The 20,831-nt window shown below is 43.1% G+C and overlaps 1 protein-coding gene across 1 annotated transcript in view; it reads right to left on the reverse strand.

The window, feature by feature from the left end:
• Positions 1-20,831, reverse strand: part of LOC139648538 (glutamate receptor ionotropic, kainate 2-like) — a gene marked incomplete at both ends in the record, with an annotated part of 50,025 nt that overhangs the window by 26,159 nt on the left and 3,035 nt on the right. Inside the window, 3 exons of the mRNA XM_071524697.1 lie at positions 1,704-1,910; positions 15,089-15,202; positions 18,980-19,087. Of these exons, the coding sequence (XP_071380798.1) occupies positions 1,704-1,910; positions 15,089-15,202; positions 18,980-19,087 (429 nt within the window). The remainder of the gene's footprint in view (positions 1-1,703; positions 1,911-15,088; positions 15,203-18,979; positions 19,088-20,831) is intronic.

Genomic DNA, 20,831 nt, shown 5'->3' on the forward strand with positions numbered 1-20,831 from the left:
TGCAGCGCCTGCTATTTTTCTGCCCATGCAGTTTATCCTAACTGGGACTTAGTTTGTCAAGCTTAATGATCTACACTGTGGGCAGATCGTGTGTGTTAGTGCGTGTGTGTGTGTGTTTTAATAAGCTCTGTAGGGGAAACAACTCAAGACAGAATCTATGCTCTCATCGCATCGCTGTTCTCTCAATGCAGGAGCGGGAGTTGCCACCTCCCTTTCTTTCTTTCTTTCTTTCTTTCTTGCTTTCCTTCCTTCTTTCTCACTTTCTTACCCTCTCAGTATGTCTCAGTGCAGTGCGGCACCTCATCACTGCATCTCATCCTTGGTCATTTTCCTGCAAGCACTTTGATGTCGAGTAGATGCCGATGCTGATGCGCCGACGTTGAAAAACCCATGAAAATATAGCATGAAAATTACATTTGAGACGCTATCCAAAGTCGTCCACAGCTGCTGGCCTGCATCGTTTAGTGAAATCAGGACCTAAATATCTTTATGATATCAGTTCAAATCATCTACCATATCATATTATGAGGAGCATTTTGGATCTGTACCCCTGACACACTAGCCCCCACTCTCCTCCAGTCTGATGGCTTCCTTTGTTCAACCTTTTTTCCAATTAGCGTTTTTCCAACTAGCATCCTCCATATTTTGCCTGTGTACCTCTGTATTACTCTGCTGAGTTTATTGTGTTTATGTGTGTCATATTGCTTACACTATGCTCTCTACTAGCTCTTACATGCACTTTACTAGCTGTGGGATCAGGACTTTAATAGAACCCTTTTTTAGATTAGCAGAGGCACCTCTAAATACTTCTTTTTTCCTCTTAATATGCCATGACATTATGATGGTATTACTGACCTGATGCTTTAGTCATGCTATATTCAAATGGTGCAGATTGTACATGGAGATTGTATATTGAATATCGATATAATTGTGTAATTTATTGTCCAATTTACTATTGTTGGATTTGCTTTTGTGTACTGCTTTGTTTGTGTTCTGCTTTTTTTTTTTCTTTGCACTGTTTGGGATTTTACATGAATTTCACTTTAAGTCTCTATCTAGCTATAGTATCAGGTGACTTGTCAGATGACCCCCTCTAATAGGTATTTGTAAGGTGTTTCACATGTGGTGGTAATACCAATAAACACAATGGGAGCTATTTGTAGTGTGTGGACTCTATCTTTAATATTTGACTGCTTTTCTGTCCAGCACCTACTAGTTTGGATGTATGTGCTTTTGTGTATCTTTATATAATATCATATTAAAATATGAAAATCAGGCGCTCGTTTGGACTGATGTTGAACTCGGGATTTCTTTCACTGCAAAAATTTTTTCCATCTTAACAAGTCATTTAGTCTATTATTGAGTCCTAAAATTGCATTTTTTTTTCTTAAAACAAGTGAAAACGTCTGCCAACGGGGTTAGATAATTTCACTTGTTTCCAATACAAATCAACTTTTGAAGAATCTTTCAAGAATTTTGTAGAATCAAGTGTTAGTTTCTTCAAGATACTGACACTTATTTCTAGAAAATTCCTGAAACTGCATTGGAAACAAGTGGAGTTATCACCTCACTGGCAGAAATTTTCTCTTGTTTCAAGAAAAAGAAGATTTGAACATTGAACATGAGACTAAATGACTTGCTCAGGTGGATGTTTTTCGCAGCGTTCATGCAGCATCGTAGATCGTCGACATTTCGAGACTCACGTGGTCCATGAGCTCCTTGATCATGCCGTTCCACTGGCCCGTGGTCTCGTCCTGGGCGCCGTACTTCCCATCTTCCACCAGGCGGACCTCGTAGGTGAAGCCCAGGATGCTGGCCAGCTCTCTCAGCAGGTCTATGCAGTAGCCCTCGAAGCGGTCGTTCCCGTAGAGCGGCTTGTCGGACTTCTTGAACATCACGTACGGCTCCTCCTGTTGGGGGGGGGGGAGAGGGATCAGTCTCTGCAGCACTTGCCATCTTTTACCTTCCGATAAGGCCTATCTGAGAGGGGGTGTCTGATGCGATGAGATAGGCCCTTTTGAGCCGCGCGTGCCCGAACACACGCCGGCTCAGGTGGGGAAAAAGCGTACGTACGCGGGCGCGTTCGTGCACGCGCGCTTGCAGTCCTAGTCCTATGATACGAGGTAGGACGGGGGGGGTGCAAAGCGAGGCATGACCATAATAAGAGATAATCCCCCCGTATCTATGACTCTGTGCTCCTCTCAGGCTCAGCGGGCTGGCTTTGGGCCCGGGCCTAGCTTTCAGGACACCGCACGCTTTGTCAATAAGATAAGAGATGCTGATAGACGGACACAAAAAGAGAGAGCGAGAGCCGGCACGTCCCCTCTGTTCGCGCAAACAGCTGGGGGAGATTACTAATGTCCTCTTTCACACTGCTTCCTTTCTCCCCGCCGCCGCCGCTGCCACCCTCCCTCCCCTCCCACCTCCCTTTTTCCTCCCACCGAGAATCCTCCACCCTTCGCTCCCCGTTTTCTCCTCCCGGGTTCCTCCTCCCCGCTACCCCGGCCCCCACGAACCATCTGTCTTTCTTTACCCCTGCACTCTCGCTCGTCTCTCTCGGTAAAATAAATCCCCCAAAAAATATATTGTCAAGCAGGTGTTGTTTATCATATAATTGTGCCATGATTAAAACAAAACATCATGAGTGATTGCTAACAGCTTTTACACATTCTGGTGGCTCGACGCAGGCAATGGGGATGTTTGCGTGGAAAAAAAAAAACAGTTTGTGCTCCACAGCAAACCAAATGTGGTGAGGAAAACGTTGCATAGGCCGTTTTTTGTCTGGTGTGGCATGATTCACGGTTCAGTGGATTTTGCCGTGTCACATATGATGAAGGGAATCTGACTGTATCGAGTATTGTAAGGATCACAGTGTTACTCCATGGTTCAAAATAGTAGCACATAGTAACATATTTCCTTAATATTGCGGTAACATTTTACAATAAGGGTACATTAATTAAGGGTTAGTTAATGCTTAATAAGCATTAACTAACCCTTAATTAACAATTAACTAATGTGTCTGGTAATCATTTACTAATGGTGTTCATAGTCATCTTTATAAACTATTAAATAATGTATAAATGAATACCATAGTTAACATTAACACCATATTACTAACCCGTAATTAATGTACCCTTATTGTAAAGTATTATTGCTAATTATAAGCAAAATTTGTGGTCCCTTCTGTTTTTCTGCCTAGAATGCAATGACAATACTAAATAATCCATGACATTTTCTTGTAAATAAATGCCCATTTTGCCACTTTCCATCGCTGATTAATATAATACAGTGATTCAACCTATGTCCAGTTCATGAAACTTTTTCCATTGTCTGTGTCTGGTAGCTCTTTCCTGGGAAAAATCCTCTGGCGCACAGGAAGTGATGCGCTTTACATTTCTGGTTTGTTTAGAATAAGCAGAAGAAGAACTGGGTAGTTAGCATGTGCAGCGATAGCCACCATGGCTGAACAGCCAAAAGACAAAAAAGAAGTCAACAGAAAACCCAAGCTCCGCCCAAACGGTTTGATTGACAGGTGATCTCTGGACAGTGCAGTGCGGAAACGCCACAGCAATGAGCTTTAGGATCAACTTTAGGATCAGAAGTCAGCTGCGAAACTCCACCCCTCATAGTCAAATTGTCAGTGTTAATTTAACTCTGAAACATTGCCAGTGTTTATATGAGTCCAATCAACACTTATTAACATTGGGACATTTGCTGATGTGCGTTTACATGCTCCACAGTATGGAATCAGAACGAAGAAAGGGTAACGTAATTGACGTTACTTACGTTAAATGCGCGAGCGTGTGCAGAAAGAGGCGAGATAAAGAAAGTGATCGGAATGAGCGTTTAGATGACAAAATTTTATCCATCGACCGGATTATGAAAGGGTTATACCACCCCTCTCAAACGGAATGAAATTTCATTCGGATTGGCCAGTTTATTCTGATTGAGGCGTTTATACGAGGCATTTTTATTCTGATTGGGCTACTATTCTTTTTTTTTTTTTTTAAACACTTTATTTATAGATTTTCAGTTTACAAAATAAAAACAAACACTGGCAACATAGAACAACCTCCCCCCCACCCACCCCAAGGCCTCAGTGGAGGAAAAAAAAAAAAAAGTAAATAAATAAATAAATACCTATAATATGGTTGCAGACAATTCCTGACATGTACATTGTTAAGCAGTGTTTAGAATAGGAACATTGTACAACATTATGCATCGATGAATCCAACTGGCTATCTCATGTGTATGTAAGAAAATGATATCAAGTGATGGGTATGCTTTCGACAAATTCCATAAAGGGGACCCAGTTTTTAATTTCTATCTATCCCGGGAGTTATTCCGATTATATCTCGACTTCTCTAACGGAATCATAGCGAGTACTTCCTTAACCCGTTGATTAAACGAGGGAGGTTCCACTGACTTCCGTTGCAGAAGAATCGGCCTCCGGGCCAGGCAGACGGAGACACCCCGAAGACCCCAAAGGTCCCAAGTTCCCACGGGGCTATAGGATCTACTGTCCCACCGCAGATGTAGGAGATGGCATCGGAAAATCCTCGCCCAGAAGTTACCTAGTGAAGTGCACGACCGGAACGTAGCTGGACTGGGCTACTATTCCGATTAGAAGGCTCGGTGTAGACACTTCAGCAGGGCCTGAACCCGGGTCGCTCGGTTGAGGAATAAGCTCCTTTAAAACCACTTCCAACCGCGGCCGAATGCCATTATTTCCCCGGCGTTGACACCGTTTGGTGCGTAACATACTGTATCTAGTGCATGTGCTGGTACATTACACCTCAGCGGCTGCAAGGTTACTGATGTAATCTTGATGAAAGAACAGAAAGCACTGTCCACATGAAGATCAATACCAGGGGCGCCTGGAATGTCAAGGAATACAAACACACACACACATCAGTAGTGTAGTGAAGAGTATATGAATGCGTGTACCTACTTCCCTTTTTTGGGTTTTTTTTTTTTTAGAGAAGGCACAGCTATCAGTCTTAATTATCAATGAACCAATGACACACACACACACTCACAGTGACCAGCAGTGCGTTGTACAGTAGGTGTGTCCGCTCTTTTCTTCTCTTCTAACAGCCTTTTTTTTTTCTTTTTTTTTTTTTTCCTCCACACTCGCTCCATCATCTAACCCCTCCAAGCTGGAAGCAGTGTTTGCTTTCCTGCCCCATCGCCATGGTAACTGAGCCACGGTGTCAGCGGTGAACGAGCACGGCAGTGCTTTTCAAATCCATACAGGTGATTTTTTTTTTTTTTTTTGGTACGAGTATTAACGTTGACAAAGAGACAACAATCGCTGATATTCTCGATATTAGATTTTCCTGAAGGAGAAGCGGTCTTGTTGTCTTTTCAAAAGGGATGTTGGTCTTGTATTCATCCAATATGCTCAGCTCAGGACTATTTATCACTCACCGCCTCGGCCTCGAGCACCAGCTGAGCCTGAGCTATTCTGTGAGAAGACCCTAACCCCAAAAACCCCCTATCATCACTGTATTTTCCTGTTATGACATCGCTTCCTAAAATAGGGCGAGCGAGCGATTTGCCGATAAGATTGCTTTTGGAAAATGTGAAAAAGTGAGCCGCACAGTGCAAGGGGAGTGCATCTATGTTCCCAGGGTCCTATGCTCCCAGGGTCCCAAGTTCCCAAGGTCCTATGTTCCCAGGGTCCTAAGTTCCCAAGATCCTATGTTCCCAGGGTCCTAAGTTCCCAAGGTCCTATGTTCCCAGGGTCCCAAGTTCACAAGGTCCTATGTTCCCAGGGTCCTATGTTCCCAGGGTCCCAAGTTCCCAAGGTCCTATTTGTTTATTTGTCTATTTATTAGGATCCCCATTAGCTTTGCCCTAAAGCACAGCTAGTCTTCCTGGGGTCCACATTTAAAAACATACATTAAACATTACAATCAACACAAATAGCAAACATTAAACATAAACTTAACACTTATATTAAAAAGAAACATTAATATGTATGAGTAAAACTTACACTGATGACACTCTCAAAGTTACCAGCAAAAACTACGAATCCGCCTATGCATGGCATCCTACAAATATGATGTTCCTAGGTGTTTTCTTATTTGTTCCCAGGGTCCCAAGTTCCCAAGGTCCTATGTTCCCAGGGTCCCAAGTTCCCAAGGTCCTATGTTCCCAGGGTCCCAAGTTCCCAAGGTCCTATGTTTCCAGGGTCCTATGTTCCCAGGGTCCTATGTTCCCCAGTTCAATATTCTGTTAACACACATTAACCCTCCTATTGTGTTCGGGTCAAATTTGACCTGTTTCAAGTAAAAATATTTCATAAATATTATCCAGTTTTTTTTTTTGAACAAGGCTTCAAAACAGCTATACAAACACAACAAAACCAATGGTTATCATTTTATTTGATTTTGAAGGTCTCTAACCATAACCATAACCGTAAACCCTAACCCTAACCCTAGAACTGGGGAACAAAGGAGCCTCGGAACATAGGACCCATTGTCATGTTCCCATTATGTGCCATATAAATCTGGGGAACATAGGACCCTGGGAACATAGGAATGACTCCAGTGTGAGTACAGAAAAGGCTTTCGGTGTGGGCTTTGCAGTCGCACCACAAACCTCCCACCACGTCTGGCGCCATCATGGAGGTCCATTGGAGAATTGTCTGTGAGCAAATAATGTCTAAATATATAACCCGGCTAGAAAAAGAGGGATAACTGAAAAACATTGTTGTGGTGCGGCTCATATCACACAGCGTGTTGTAAGAAATAAAATGAATACTGTGTTTTTTTTATATAAATAACACACTCTGTTCCTGTTCTCAGAGTGGTGTCTTTTTTTCTCTACATACCATGGTGAGGTAATCAGTGCATGTATGCGTGCACGTGTACTATATATGGTTATGGAATGATTTTGAGTGTTCTTATAGGTGAATAATAGTTTATGCTATTCATACGTGTGTTTCCGTGTGTCCCATATTAGGTGAGGTTTTTGGCTTTGAGTCAAGAAATCTGAACTGTGGGTTTGGCTTTATGCCGAGATTTATGTTTTTGTTTACTCTAGTGTATAAAAGCGAGTGTATTGAGCTTCACTTCTTTGTTATACGCTTATCTGTAGCACTGAACTGAACCATGCATGCATGAATAAAGGACTTCACAGAAGACTCTTGAACCTTTGCTCATTCATTTTGACCCACAAGGGTAAGACTCATTTTTCCACCTACAGTGTGTGTTGGATTTGGTCAGGCGTGTCCAAAATGGCCACTGGCAGGCTACATTAAAGCTGCGATAAGTCATTTTTCCGACCACTAGAGGGTGACAAAGGACAAACCTAGCGAAGGACCGTGCATAAAGGCTAACAGAATTGTATCCAATTCCGGTCACTCGCATAATTTCCGGTGTTTACCGGCATTTTTATACGGAGTTCCCAACCGAAAGCTAAGTGACATAAATTCATACACATTTCAGAAGCTAGGTATCACATTTCATAAATATCTATACACATTTAAGCATATAAAACACTAAGTTACAAACTTAGTCACGAACAAGAAGCGGGAAGCCTTAAATCCCACTTTGGGCGACAGTTACTTCATGTACAGAATCAGTATTGGCTGATAAATGGAAAAATAAGAGCTTTGAGTACATAGCCTGCACTTTTTACAAGTATCTGTAACATTGTGAAGGTACAGGAAGGGTTAATAAAGGGTTAATATCCAGTATATGAATATACCGTAAGTAAGTGTCCGGAATTGGATACCAATTTTGAATCTCAAAAATAGGTGCTCTATCATCCATTTGCAGGGACTGGAAGAAAATCAATTACAAGTTAAGGTAAAAGTGATATTAAACTTTAAAAAAGACAGATGGAGGATTGTTCATTTATGAGAAACTTCAGCGAAAAACATGAAATATATTGGTATATGATTGTGATTTTTTTGGTCATATGCTGTCTGGAATTGGATACCCTGATGTTATAAAAAAAAAATGAAAAGCTGCTGAATGGGCCGGGAGGAGCTTCGTTCCAGAGCGGAATTTGACAACAGCAACACAGCTGGCCTGTGTGTGTGGATATTGGTCTAAGTAAAAGTGAATAATATCAGGTAAGCCTGAAGCATGGCAATTTGTGACAGACCTACAGTATGGCTGTGAAGAACAACACAATGTGGAAGAGCAGAATCTTGGCTGTAATTGTTACAGCTGCACCGCCGGTGTGTGTGTGTGTGTGTGTGTGTGTGCTCACAAAATTACCACAAATCTGTTGGTTCTTCATTTAGAAGCAATAATGTATCCCAGGCTTCCTATGAATACGTGGGGTGAGCTGCTAACCCTAAAATAATTTCATTAGTCTGGCTTTCAGTGGAGCGTTTTAGTGTCCCATGATGGTCTAAATGCTGTTTCAGAGGCTTTTCCACCCTGACAAGAATACAATTCTGGGGGAAACACTGAATACTTGTCATTTTGTTTGGCATGAAAATGGTCAAATTTAAAAATACGCTGAATCATCAACTTCTGTAAGACCCATCCTAAAAGAAAAAATGTTTTGTGTTAATGGAAATACTAGTGATTCGTACTGTACTCATATTTGCTGATTATTATAGAACATTAGATTTTCCTATAGTTTCTTATGTATAATACTTTTCATTTAGTTGAACCAGGAAAATTGTTACCAATTGATGACTCTTGTTAGTCTGGTTTGTTTTTCACTAAATGCTCTAAATCAGTGCTTCTCAACCTTTTTCATATCAAGGACCCCTAATGTAGTCCACACTAGGGCCACAGACCCTATTTGGTGAGATTTTGTCTCTCTAACTCAAAATAATGTTTGTATTGGTAGATATGATTTTGCCCAGAATTCCATGACTCTGTATTGTAGGTAGAGAGATAACAGTGAAACTATGATCAAAACAGTCATTCTTCTACATCGTCTAATTGTGCTAACTTCTTGTAAATTAAATAATGGTGAAGTTAAATCATTCCTGGTGACACTTTACAATAAGGGTACATTAATTAAGAGTTAAGAGTTAAGAGTTAATTAACAGTTAACTAATGTGTCTGGTAATCATTTACTAATGGTGTTCATGTTAACTAAGGTATTCATTTATACATTATTTAATAGTCATTTTTATAAACTATTAAATAATGTATAAATACCTTAGTTAACATGAACACCATTAGTAAATTGCACATTAGTTCACTGTTAATTAATAAGTTCTAAGTGTTCTAAGTGTTAGTTAATGCTTAATAAGCATTAACTAACACTTATTAAGCATTAACTAACCTTTATTAAGCATTAACTAAGCCTTAACTTAGTGACCCTTATCGTTAAGTGTTACCTAATTCCTAATATGCTGGGGACCCCCTGGAACCCCGTCAAGGACCCCATGGCGGTCCCCGGACCCCACGTTGAGAACCACCGCTCTTAAATGGAGCCTCTGTTCTCTCGGGTTGTATTTGCATCAGACTCAGACTCGGTAGTTACACCTTTTTGAGACGCTGGAGTGCTGAGTGCTGCTGCAACTTCAATCAGAACATATGGTATTGGCCTTCACCCTGGTGTGCGGCGCCATAGCATTATCTCACTCAACCTTGAAAAGCGATGAAATCTAACTACAGTGGTGATCCTTCAACCCACTCAAAGATTGTCTATTGGGCAACCGCGAGAAAGCCATCGACAAACAGTCTGCCACAACAACGCTGAGCGATCAGACGCTGAACACATCACGCCTGTTTCTCTGTGGGGAATCTCTCTCTCTCTCTGTCTCTCTCTCTCTCTCTCTCTGTCTCTATCTGCTGCCATGTTAACTATTGCAATAACTGCTATCTAGTGTGTTGAGCACAAAGAAGCCATTGTCAGCCCATTAGCGGCTTATGACCTCTCACCTCCTGTCAACCGAACGACAGTAATTATCATAAACAGTCACTCGGCACATTAACACGGAGCACCTCTCACTGTACCAGACGACAACACCTGTGGTCCATTATAGCGGTGGTTCTCAACGTAGGGTGCGGGGACCGCCAGGGGTCCTTGATGGAGTGATGAACTGTTAGACTTCAGCGTTATTTCATTTACAAGAAGTTAACACAATTAGAGAATGTAGAAGAATGACTGTTCTGATCATAGTTTCTCTGTTATCTCTCTACCTACAATACAGATAGTCATGGAATTCTGGACAAAATCATATCTAGCAATAAAAACTATTCTCAGATTTGGGTCCCAGAGAAATAAATCTCAGCAAATGGGGGTCCGTGGCCATAAAGCGGACTAAATTAGCGGTCCTTGATATGAAAAAAGGTTGAGAATCACTGCATTATATCACGGTTATCTTCTGGTGGGAACTGGAAATGATCCATCGGAGGTTTTCGTTTCACGTTTTTCTTGCAAAGACAAGTAGCTACAGTAAAAAAAAAAGTAGTTTTTCTATATATAAAGGAGCAAGAGCCAGAGAGTGAAACCGGAAATTTACAGCTGGCAGGTCGGTTTGCACCCAAATCTGATTCCTGGTCAGCTTTCAAACCTCCTCCTGCCGCGCTCATCGAAATGACGCAATAATTCATGCAATTTTGTTTATTCGGGTTCGATTCGCTCCGACATCGACCCCCCCCCCCCCCCCCCCCCCCGGATGGAGATTTATCAATTTCTTTCTTTTATGAATCACCAAAAAAAAAAAAAAAAGGAGCTGGCGTTGAAAAAAAAAAAAAAACCTTTCCCGCATTTCAAAAAGAATTTTTAATGATAGTTTAATTAGCGGGTGGCGCTGGTGCTCCAGCTACTACTCAGAACGCTTTAATCCCAATTAATCGTATAAACAGAGGCCCCCCCCCCCCCCCCCACACACACACACACACACACATAAATACATAATCTGACACACAAGCGCGCCACCGGATGCGCTTACGTGTTTCTTGCTGTGTAATCTGCGTGTGTTCAGGCCCGCTTCACGCAGAAAGACATGCCCCCCCCCCCCAACACACACACACACACACACCACCCGTCTCATGCAGCGAGGCCACGCTGCAGATGGAGGCCAGAGCATCTTTAATTAAAAAAAAAGAGAGAGCAGAAGAGAGAGAGGGGGCTATACTCTTTAAAACAAACCTAATTAAAGCGATGCTGCATCCAAAGACACCCCCCCCCCCCCCACCACCACCTTAAATGCAAAATCATTCCTATTCTTCTCTGGCAAATTAAAAGGAATGGATTTTGCGTTTGCAGAAAAAAAAAAAAAAAGATATTGCCTTATTTGAGTCGTCTTTAAACATTTATTTTTGTGTTATTGATCCCCTTCCCATGCTGCGCGGCTATATCGCGGAGAACAAAGGGAATCGTCCGGCTGCTCTCAGCGTGCGATGGTGTGATGGAAGGCTGCCCATTGGCTTCAACATACAGGGATGTACAAAAAAAAAAAGGAAAACTCAATGTAAAAAAAAAAAACCCATCTCTGAATGCACTCATTTATTCCCAGAAATGAAACTGACCCAACCTTTTTAATGCAAACACTCACAGATTACGCGGCGTGTCTGCTAAGCGGGGGGGGAGATGCGCCAAAAAGAACGAACTCATAAATATTCCATGCGACATAAAGCATCGTTTACAACCTCAGGAGTGAGGTATTATACTCATTTATGAAATAGCGAGCTTTATATTTCATTAGCGTTTACCTTTGCACGGCTAAACGACCGTTGTGTAAAATACAGAATGAACCGTCGGCTATTACGGTTCCTCGTTCTATTATATTTCCAGTTATGTAGTTGTATTACAATATGGTTAATGTCCTGCAAATGAACAGCTGATGGCAACCGAGGCTCCCAGAGACACATTAGAAAGATGAGGTGCATCATGCGGTAGATAATCGACAGGATATAATGTTACGCTAACAACATATGTTTGATTGCACCAGCATTTAGCTTAATGATCCTTTACAGTGCTTATTTGTCAGTAGGATCTAATTAATGCGTGGTGTCAGCTAATTAATGCATTTTCACATCTGTCTCCTCTTCCTGCATGCGACACATTTTGGAAGCTTGTTTGCATTTCCTCGCGTCTCATCCGAAAAGCAGCCGCCCCTGAATGCCGAGAGCCAGAACGGAAATGAAACCTGATCTAAACCGGAGGTCATTTTTCTTTTCTTTTTTTTTCACCCCCTCTATCTCTTCCTACCCTCCTCGTTTGAGACACCTTTGATCCCGAGGCGCCTTTGCGGAACGAGCTCAAGATTTGTACCGTTAAAATCGCCCTGATGCCTGACGGACAGATTGCACAATGGGAGTAAATAAAAGTCACATATTGAATTCTTTTTTTTTTTTCAATTAATTGTTTGTGATGACTAGCATATTAAGCACCTACACCCTGCAGAGGGAAAAGGCTGCAGCATTATGTATGTTTCCTGCACACGCTAATAATTGGTGCCCTAAAGCCATATCACAACCACATAATACATACGGTGACTGTAGTATTTTTAAATTGAATAGTACACAGGTTACAACAATATAATCAGAGGAAATGAATTAATAAATGAATGTATTTTGCAACGCGTTATGACAGTGGTTCTCAACGTGGGGTCCGGGGACCACCAGGGGTCCTTGAGGAGGTTTCAGGGGGTCCCCAGCAAATTGAGGAATTGTTAAACTTCACCATTATTTCATTTACAAGAAGTTAACACAATTAGAGAATGTGGAAGAATGACAGTTTTGATCATAGTTTCACTGTTATCTCTCTACCTACAATACAGATAGTCATGGAATTCTGGACAAAATCATATCTGACAATAAAAATATTCTCAGATTTGGGTCGGAGAGGCAAAATCTCATCAAATGGGGTCCTTGATATGAAAGAGTTTGAGAACCACTGCATTATGAAACAACAGCAGTAGTACTGTGAGTAGGTAGGAGGAGATTCTCTCTTTTATTTTTTTGCACTTTTTTTTTGCAATGCCAATAAATATTTTTTTTGCATCAACAAGCCTCAGTTTGAACATTTTCCCTCTTTTTGGAAACCGCGCTCCCATATTCTCACGCAACGAATTATAAAACCGCGGCTTGTTTCTATCCACCGGTGGAAGCTTTTCCGCTCTCCTAAGACATTATAGGCAACCACAGCACCGGGCCCATTAGCCTAAAGGTACTCCCATTTCCACCACGACATTACGGGAGCGATTTCCAAAGTAGATAAGCTGTTGATAGGCCAAGATCTCAGCAGTAATTACATCGTGTTTTATAGTACATAATCCCTGAGAAAATGATGAGAAGCTGGATGAAAGTGCGCATCAATCAAATGTAACAAACCCAATTATTGTCAGCCCTCCCTCCCTCTTTCTCGCTGCTCACAGCCATCACAGATCTCCCCATGACTCAGTCCTGATACGGCAATTACAGCGGCGCGGAGTCTTAACTAATAACAGCAATCCAATCACTTCGCAGCACGCATGGAAGGAAAGGAGGCCCGCGATAAATAATGACAACCCGCAATTTGGTTGATATTGTTATTTTTACGCTCAGCGTCTTAATAACAGGATCAGGTCGGGCTTTAATTTCTCTTCGTTCTACAAGTTTCCCCCCCCCATCGCTTGTTGCGGCGGTTCGCACGAGGCACGTGTGCGGGGGCACGTGCACGCCCACACACACGCACACACACACACACACACACACACACACAGGCAAGCGAGTGACAATAGGTAAGGGGAAGTTGAATGACAGAAACAAAACGGCAACCGCAACAGTCTCGTTGCAATGACGCCCGGCCGATGGAAGGTAAAGTAAAATATCATCGTGGGAGAAGCAGATCGTCTGGATAAAGGTCAGAGAGTAAGGGTTTTAAATTCGCTCTTTTTCGTCTCAGATTTCCTTTCTGAATTCCTCGGTTTGGCAGGAGAGACAATACCGCAATAGGCATGATAAATTGCTAGATAGGAGGGAGAGCCGTAAACCATGAAATCTTATTGGACAATCAATCAGTCAATTTGCCCTGCCCGGGCCCCGTTCCCGCCAAATTGGAGTCCTCCACAGTGGTGAAGTCAACTGGCAATTTGGGAGTGCAGTGCTCTGGGCTACTCTACTTCAATTGAGTCGGAGCACGGCATCCTGAGAAAGTGCTCGAAAGAGAGAGGCCAGCCTAGGCGAGGCACTAAAGGATTTTTCAAGAGGAAAAGCTTAAAATAATGACATCTTTTGAGGGAGTCGGGGCTGAGAGCTCTTCTAGCTTTCTATAATTGGGCCCACATAAAGCACCATCGCGATGTGATTTGACTACAAATTTCAACACTTAAAGCTGCGCGAGGCAACTTCGCACGCTGGCGGCCACGAATGGCAGCAAACGGTACGGTAAGGGCTGAAAACCCAGAAATCATGTTTATCAACCCGGCCGATGCTTTACATTAAAGCATACGAAAAGGATGACAGAGGCAAAATATGTAATGTTTCTATTTCACTCTTAAAGGTCCCATATTCTCCACTGTCCAGGGTTGTATTTTATGTCTTTCTGTCCATTCAAAGCTGTGTGTGTGGTGTCATGAACCAAAAACACTCTCAATCCGTTTTTACACACTCATTTGCCAGCATCTCTCTGAGCCTTACCAAGAACAGGCTGTTTCTGTCGCCGTGTCTTTAAGGCTCATTAATATTAACGACCCCTCTGTTCCGATCGGCCAACCGTTTCAAGAGGCAGCTACAGGTAGGGAAAACTCTCCGGTAATAAACGATGACAACCGCTCAACCGCTTTGAAAAAAAACACTTTGTTAGTCTATTATTTCTTACAAAAATGCTAATGAGCGAACCTTTGTGACGCCACAAAGTTACGGAAGTCCAAACGGCTCGTTTAGAGGCTCGCTTTTCTAATATGGATTGTGTGGATTTAGTTGGCGACCGTGCATTTTGATACTTTCACCATGTTTAGATAGACCATCCAACTCCTTTATCATCAAAGAGGCAAGGGGAGTCCCGTTTTACACAATATGGGACCTTTAAGTTTCCTCACTTCCTGTGTGGAGAAGATTTCCCACCAGTGACCATCCTGACACCAGAATTGAATTCAGACAAATAAGGTGAATCTACGGCATCTCCTGTGCCGAACAACGTTTTAGCCTGGCGAAAGAAGAGAAAAGCATACCAGTATGGTGGAGACGATTAGTGATCGGTTGGATAAGGAATCGGAGACGTTTGTCGTCTTCCCCTTCTGGTTGTCCGTCATGTTTAGGCCACTAGGAGGGTCCCAGGTTCCAATCTGGAAAACAAAATCAACTCTTATTTAATCTGTAAAGTGGTTGCAGGTCAGGGTAAGAGATGTAAAGTCCACTAATGCAGTGATTCTCAACCTTTTTCATATCAAGGACCTTAATTCAGTCCACATTAGAGCCACAGACCCCCATTTGATGAGATTTTGTCTCTTGGACCCAAATCTGAGAATATTTTATATTGTCAGATATGATTTTGTCCAGAATTCCATGACTATCTGTATTGTAGGTAGAGAGATAACAGTGAAACTATGATCAAAACAGTCATTCTTCTACATTCTCTAACTGTGTTAACTTCTGGTAAATGAAATAATGGTGAAGTTTAACAGTTCAGCACTTTGCTGGACCTCCTGGAACCCCCTCAAGGACCCCTGGTGGTCCCTGGACCCCACGTTGAGAACCACTGCATTACACCCTCAAACCTGCCACTCGCATCCTCTCTTTCTTTCAGAATATGAGATTACTCAGTTTCCTCTCCTGTGAAGGATCAGGAGACCAGACAGCGTCGATGTCCAATGTTCTTCTCAGACTTTTACTGGATAAAATCAAAAGAAGCGGGACTACTTCTACCCGGAGAAAGTCAACTTTTCTACCATTTCTCATAAAAAGTAGTGGGAATACTTCCATGAGTAAATATGATGATTGGGGGGGGTAGGGGTGTGGGATACAGTTGTGTATAATTCAACTTCAATCTGATATTCAGAGGGTGGCGATAACAAACGTAACAACTTCTGAAGTTGAAATAGAAATTCGCCTCACCACTCGTTACTGGGGAAAAAAGCCGGCAACATTCGTGAATAACGCCTTATCACCCAACACTGACAAAGACACAAGCGGACACACACACACACACACACACACACACTTCACTGCCTCTTCATCTTGACTACATACAGAGAATAATGCGCAGCACCCTTAGGACACAGTTGACAGCTGTGTGAACCCGGAACACTGTCAGGGGGCGCTTGCTTATACTGAGAGTCCTGCAGGAAATAATGTTAGAGATGATCTAGGCTCTGGATCGGCCCCCTGGCCTTGTACAGAATTCATTGCGGGTGGGGGGGGGGGGGGGGGTGAAGGACCTGGAGCACAGCATTGAGGGGAATTGAAAAGAGAAGGGGGGGGGGGGAAGAGGATGATGACGAGGGTATCGGATCGTGCCTCTAGGCTTCCGCTGTCCTCTCTCAGCTCTCCCTCAAGTCTCCTTACCCCCAGAGCCTCCCTGACACCCCCCCCCCCCCCCCCCCATCCAAACACCCCCCCCACCCCTCCACCCCACCCCTCTCCCTCTCCCCCCGGCCTCCTCAGCCATCACTACCAGGGACCCGGCAAACACACTCGAACAACCACCGGCACCGGCGGCCCCCGGACTCCTCGGGGGCTCCTCTGATGCCCGGCGCGAAGGGGGGGGGCCCAGGATAGGGCTTTGTAATTGCAAATCAACTCTTTAATTCAGCCTTCATGAGGCTGGAGGGCTTCTGAAGGGGTTTTTATTAATAGAGTAAATTATTCATGGAGGTGCGGGCGCACACAGCACACAGACTGGAGGTCAGGAGCTGCCTGAGAGGCGAAACACCGGTGAGGATGCCGGAGTGTGAAGTGTTTGCAGTCGCACGGAAGAATGTTATTCGTATCGATGGTGTTAGCAGGAATTTCTAAAGTTCCCTCTCCCGCAGCTACGCTCATGAATCTTAAGTAGGCTGACTGCTAAACACTGGAGAGACAGTACAACACACACACACCTATTCATATACGAGTGCATGCCATGACATACGGACCCCCTTTATACCTGGTAATAACTGGAGCGTATATATATGTTCCCAGGGTGCTATGTTCCCCACATTTATATGGCACATAATGGGAACATGACAAAGGGTCCTATGTTCCCAGGGTCCTATGTTCCCCAGTTCTACATATGTGCTCTCCCAGGGTCCTATGTTTAACCATAAACCCTAACCCTAATCCAACCCTAACCCTAACTAACCATATTAAGCGAATGCAGAGCTGGGGAACATCTTTTTCAGGTTCCCATTATGTGCTATATAGAGCACATAGGACCCTGGGAACATAGGACCTTGGGAACATAGGACCCTGGTAACATAGGACCCTGGGAGAGCACATATGTAGAACTGGGGAACATAGGACCCTGGTAACATAGGACCTTGGGAACATAGGACTCTTTGTCATGTTCCCATTATGTGCCATATAAATCTAAATAACGTGCGTCTCACTGTGTGTAGAGCTGATGGAGCTGGAATATATGTACACCTGGCATCAAAATGCATCTCCGGTAGACACATTAAAATCGTATTTCCCTCGCCAATCCCTTGCCAAAACACAGATTTTCATGCGTCACTTCCTCTAGTAATATTTAACGTACTTAAAATTGACAGCAAATGTCTTCTCTCAGTGTGCTAGTAGGCTATCTGAGCTGCCTGATGCCCGGATGGATGGATCCAGTTTATTTCTAGTTCCGTAGTTCTTGGCTTTGTAGTTGTGTTGCAAATCTCTCTGCTCTGGAGAACTGGCTGTGTAATGTCTAAATATATAATTAGGGAAGAAAAAGAGCTAGTTCAAAGAAAGTGCTAGCTGAAAAAGCTTGTTGTGGTGTGGCCGTAGGTCAGTTCAATGTTCTCAGTAAAAGTGAATAGTGTGATGAGGTAGATTTGTTCCAAAATGTAGGTTACTGTGAAACAGTAAACTGTCTTGTCTTTAGCCCTAGTCTCTACTGTCTCTCAAGCTGTAGCTCCAGAGGGGAGTCGTTCTTATGTTCCCAGGGTCCTAGGTTCCCCAGTTTTATATGGCACATAATGGGAACATGACAAAGGGTCCTATGTTCCCAGGGTCCTATGTTCCCCAGGTCTACATATGTGCTCTCCTAGGGTCCTATGTTCCCAGGGTCCTTTGTTCCCAGGGTCCTATGTTCCCCAGCTCTATATAGCACATAATGGGAACCTGAAAAAGATGTTCCCCAGCTCTGTATTCGCTTAATATGGTTAGTTAGGGTTTAGGGTTGGGGTTAGGTTGGTTGTGTGTAGATGTTTACCCAGAGCCCTGACCACAGCTGTTAGGGTTAGGGTTAGGGTTAAACATAGGACCCTGGGAACATAGGACCCTGGGAGAGCACATATGTAGAACTGGGGAACATAGGACCTTGGGAACATAGATACGCTCCCTTGAGAAGAGTCAGTTAGTGTTTGGCTTTGTTAGCTAGGTAACTACCCAGTTTGCTGATTTAGCAAAGCAAATGCAACTCCTAGCTACTACAAGCTACTGGCCATGTAACGTTTGCCAGTGGGAAAATCAGATGTGTTAACAACAAGACACTGATGGTTAGAGTAGCTGATCAGATACTACGGTCAGCTAGGTAATCAGCATGCTGACATCTAAACACAAAATCAGACACATCAGTGGCAAAATGTTCAGTTTTCTGTCAAAACAGCTCAGAAATTAAATATTTGTATTCCGTTCTGTTTTGAGACGGCCAAGTTGTAAGTTTAGAAACGCGATCAGCTGTTCAAAGCTACTGTTACCCAAGAGCTGAGGACCTCCAATAAATGGATTGTAGATGCAATGCATTTAGACTTGGTGTTAATGTGTTATCTCCGCCAGAGGTGGATTGGATGATCGGCTCTTCAATGCATCTTGGCTGCATTTACACCTGGACTGTGTGTGTTTTATCCCATCACCCCGGGACGCATGTTGATACCAGGTGGAAAGGGGGTCTCTCAAAAAAAGCAGTCATGCACACACACACACAAGCACACCTTCTCTAGTCCCTCCTCCTTGAGACTGATGACATCCAGGTCAAAGTCTGTCCTCAAGCCATTGGTCCTGTTGAAAGTGATCCTCCCTGTCAGGCCATCCCAATGGGCCTGGAGAAAGAGAGAGAGAGAGAGAGAGAGAGAGAGAGAGAAGAAAAAGAGAGAGAGAAGACAGTCAAGCATCCGCATCACATCTGCATCCTCGCTTCTGATGTCAGCGTAAAGGCAAGCCAGTCCAAGCAACAAACTCCCTCTCTTCCTCACTCCCTCACACACCATTTCTATCCACGTAGTTTTCTCTGGTGTGAAGGCACCTCCGTAGACTCCGGGGTTGCATTCGCGACAGTGGGAAGGTAATTACCCAATCTTTACAGATACGGAGGGGTGTGATAGGATACAATCTGGCATGAAAGTGGCTCAGAGCAGAAAAGGCTTTTTTCTTTCGAGCACAGCGAATCATCGAGCTGTTACTCTGGCTGGAAGCTGGTGAGTTCAGGACCTATCTTTAGTTAGGCGAGTGGGAGTCACACGTCTGGAAGTTACTCATTCAGCACAGTCAACTATGTTGGAAAGCATTTGTCATACTATTTTGACTGAATCCCTCTCCATTGATACCACTGAGTGTCCATTGATGCCTTCATTTATTCAATGAGGAATGGGGGAAAAGTCGGTGTACCATGTCCTATTCCAATGGGGCTATTACAAATTATGGAAGTGGGGAGCTCCCATGCTTTCCATTTGTTTAGAGCAGTGGTTCTCAACGTGGGGGCCGGGGACCACCAAGGGTCCTTGAGGGGGTCCCCAGAAAATTGATGAATCGTTAAACTTAAGAAGTTAATACAGTTAAGAGAATATAGAAGAATGACTGTTTTGATCATAGTTTCTCTGTTATCTCTCTACCTACAATACAGATAGTCATGGAATTCTGGGCAAAATCATATCTAACAATACAAATATTCTCAGATTTGGGTTTGAGAGACAAAATCTCCCTCAAATGGGGGTCTGTGGCTCTAATGTGGACTAAATTAGGGGTTCATGATATGAAAAAGGTTGAGAATCACTGGTTTAGAGCATGTTTGTGGAGGTTTAGAATGATATATGGGTCTGACCCTATATGTGGCCAATATTGGCTTATTATTAAAATTCAGATATCAGCCTGTGACGTCATTCCAGTGTGGTGCGGGAGGATTTTGCTCAACAGTCTGCAAAATCTGCAGTGAAAGCTGCCTCACCCTGCCTTCAGGAGCTGCTAACCCACATAACAGAATTTCATTAGAATGGCTTTCAATTGAGAGTTTGAGTGTCCCACGATGGTCAAAATAAATAGATGAGAAAAGTTTCCCAGTTCAAAAAGTGCTGTGGAGCCAGTGCTGAGCCCCAAATTACTGGAACGTGGATGTACATACAAATCCACATTATCAGGAGACCTCTGTCTTTGCAGAAGACGTTTCTGCTTAATTTTTTCCTCTGCCTTTTCACAGATTTGCACAAATTAAAATCACAAACTTGGCGACTATTCAACTTCCCACCGTCACGAATGCGATGGTCGGATGTCCGATTCAAGTGAGTCCTGTCCAAATAGGATAAACAAGCAAATAGTAAACATGGTGTCCCCCACCAGTGATGTAGTTCCACCCTTGGGTCAGTCACTGATTGCTGAGTGTACTTGAAATATGAGTGAAATTGTATAAGCATTTTCATATGGGACAATGAAAGGACACATTGACCATATATTTCTGTTGCCTACTCTCCTCAGAATTAGGTTTACAAGTTATATCTTGAAATGTAGTAAGTGTAATTGTTTTTACTCAATACAGTACAAAACATAAGAACTACAATACGCAATAAATACAAT

Source organism: Centroberyx affinis, unplaced genomic scaffold (genome assembly GCF_046629955.1).
Source record: "Centroberyx affinis isolate AG114_WGS23_722 - 3 ecotype Tasmania unplaced genomic scaffold, CSIRO-AGI_Caff_v1 ptg001225l_1, whole genome shotgun sequence".
In the NCBI taxonomy this organism is placed as follows: domain Eukaryota; kingdom Metazoa; phylum Chordata; class Actinopteri; order Beryciformes; family Berycidae; genus Centroberyx; species Centroberyx affinis.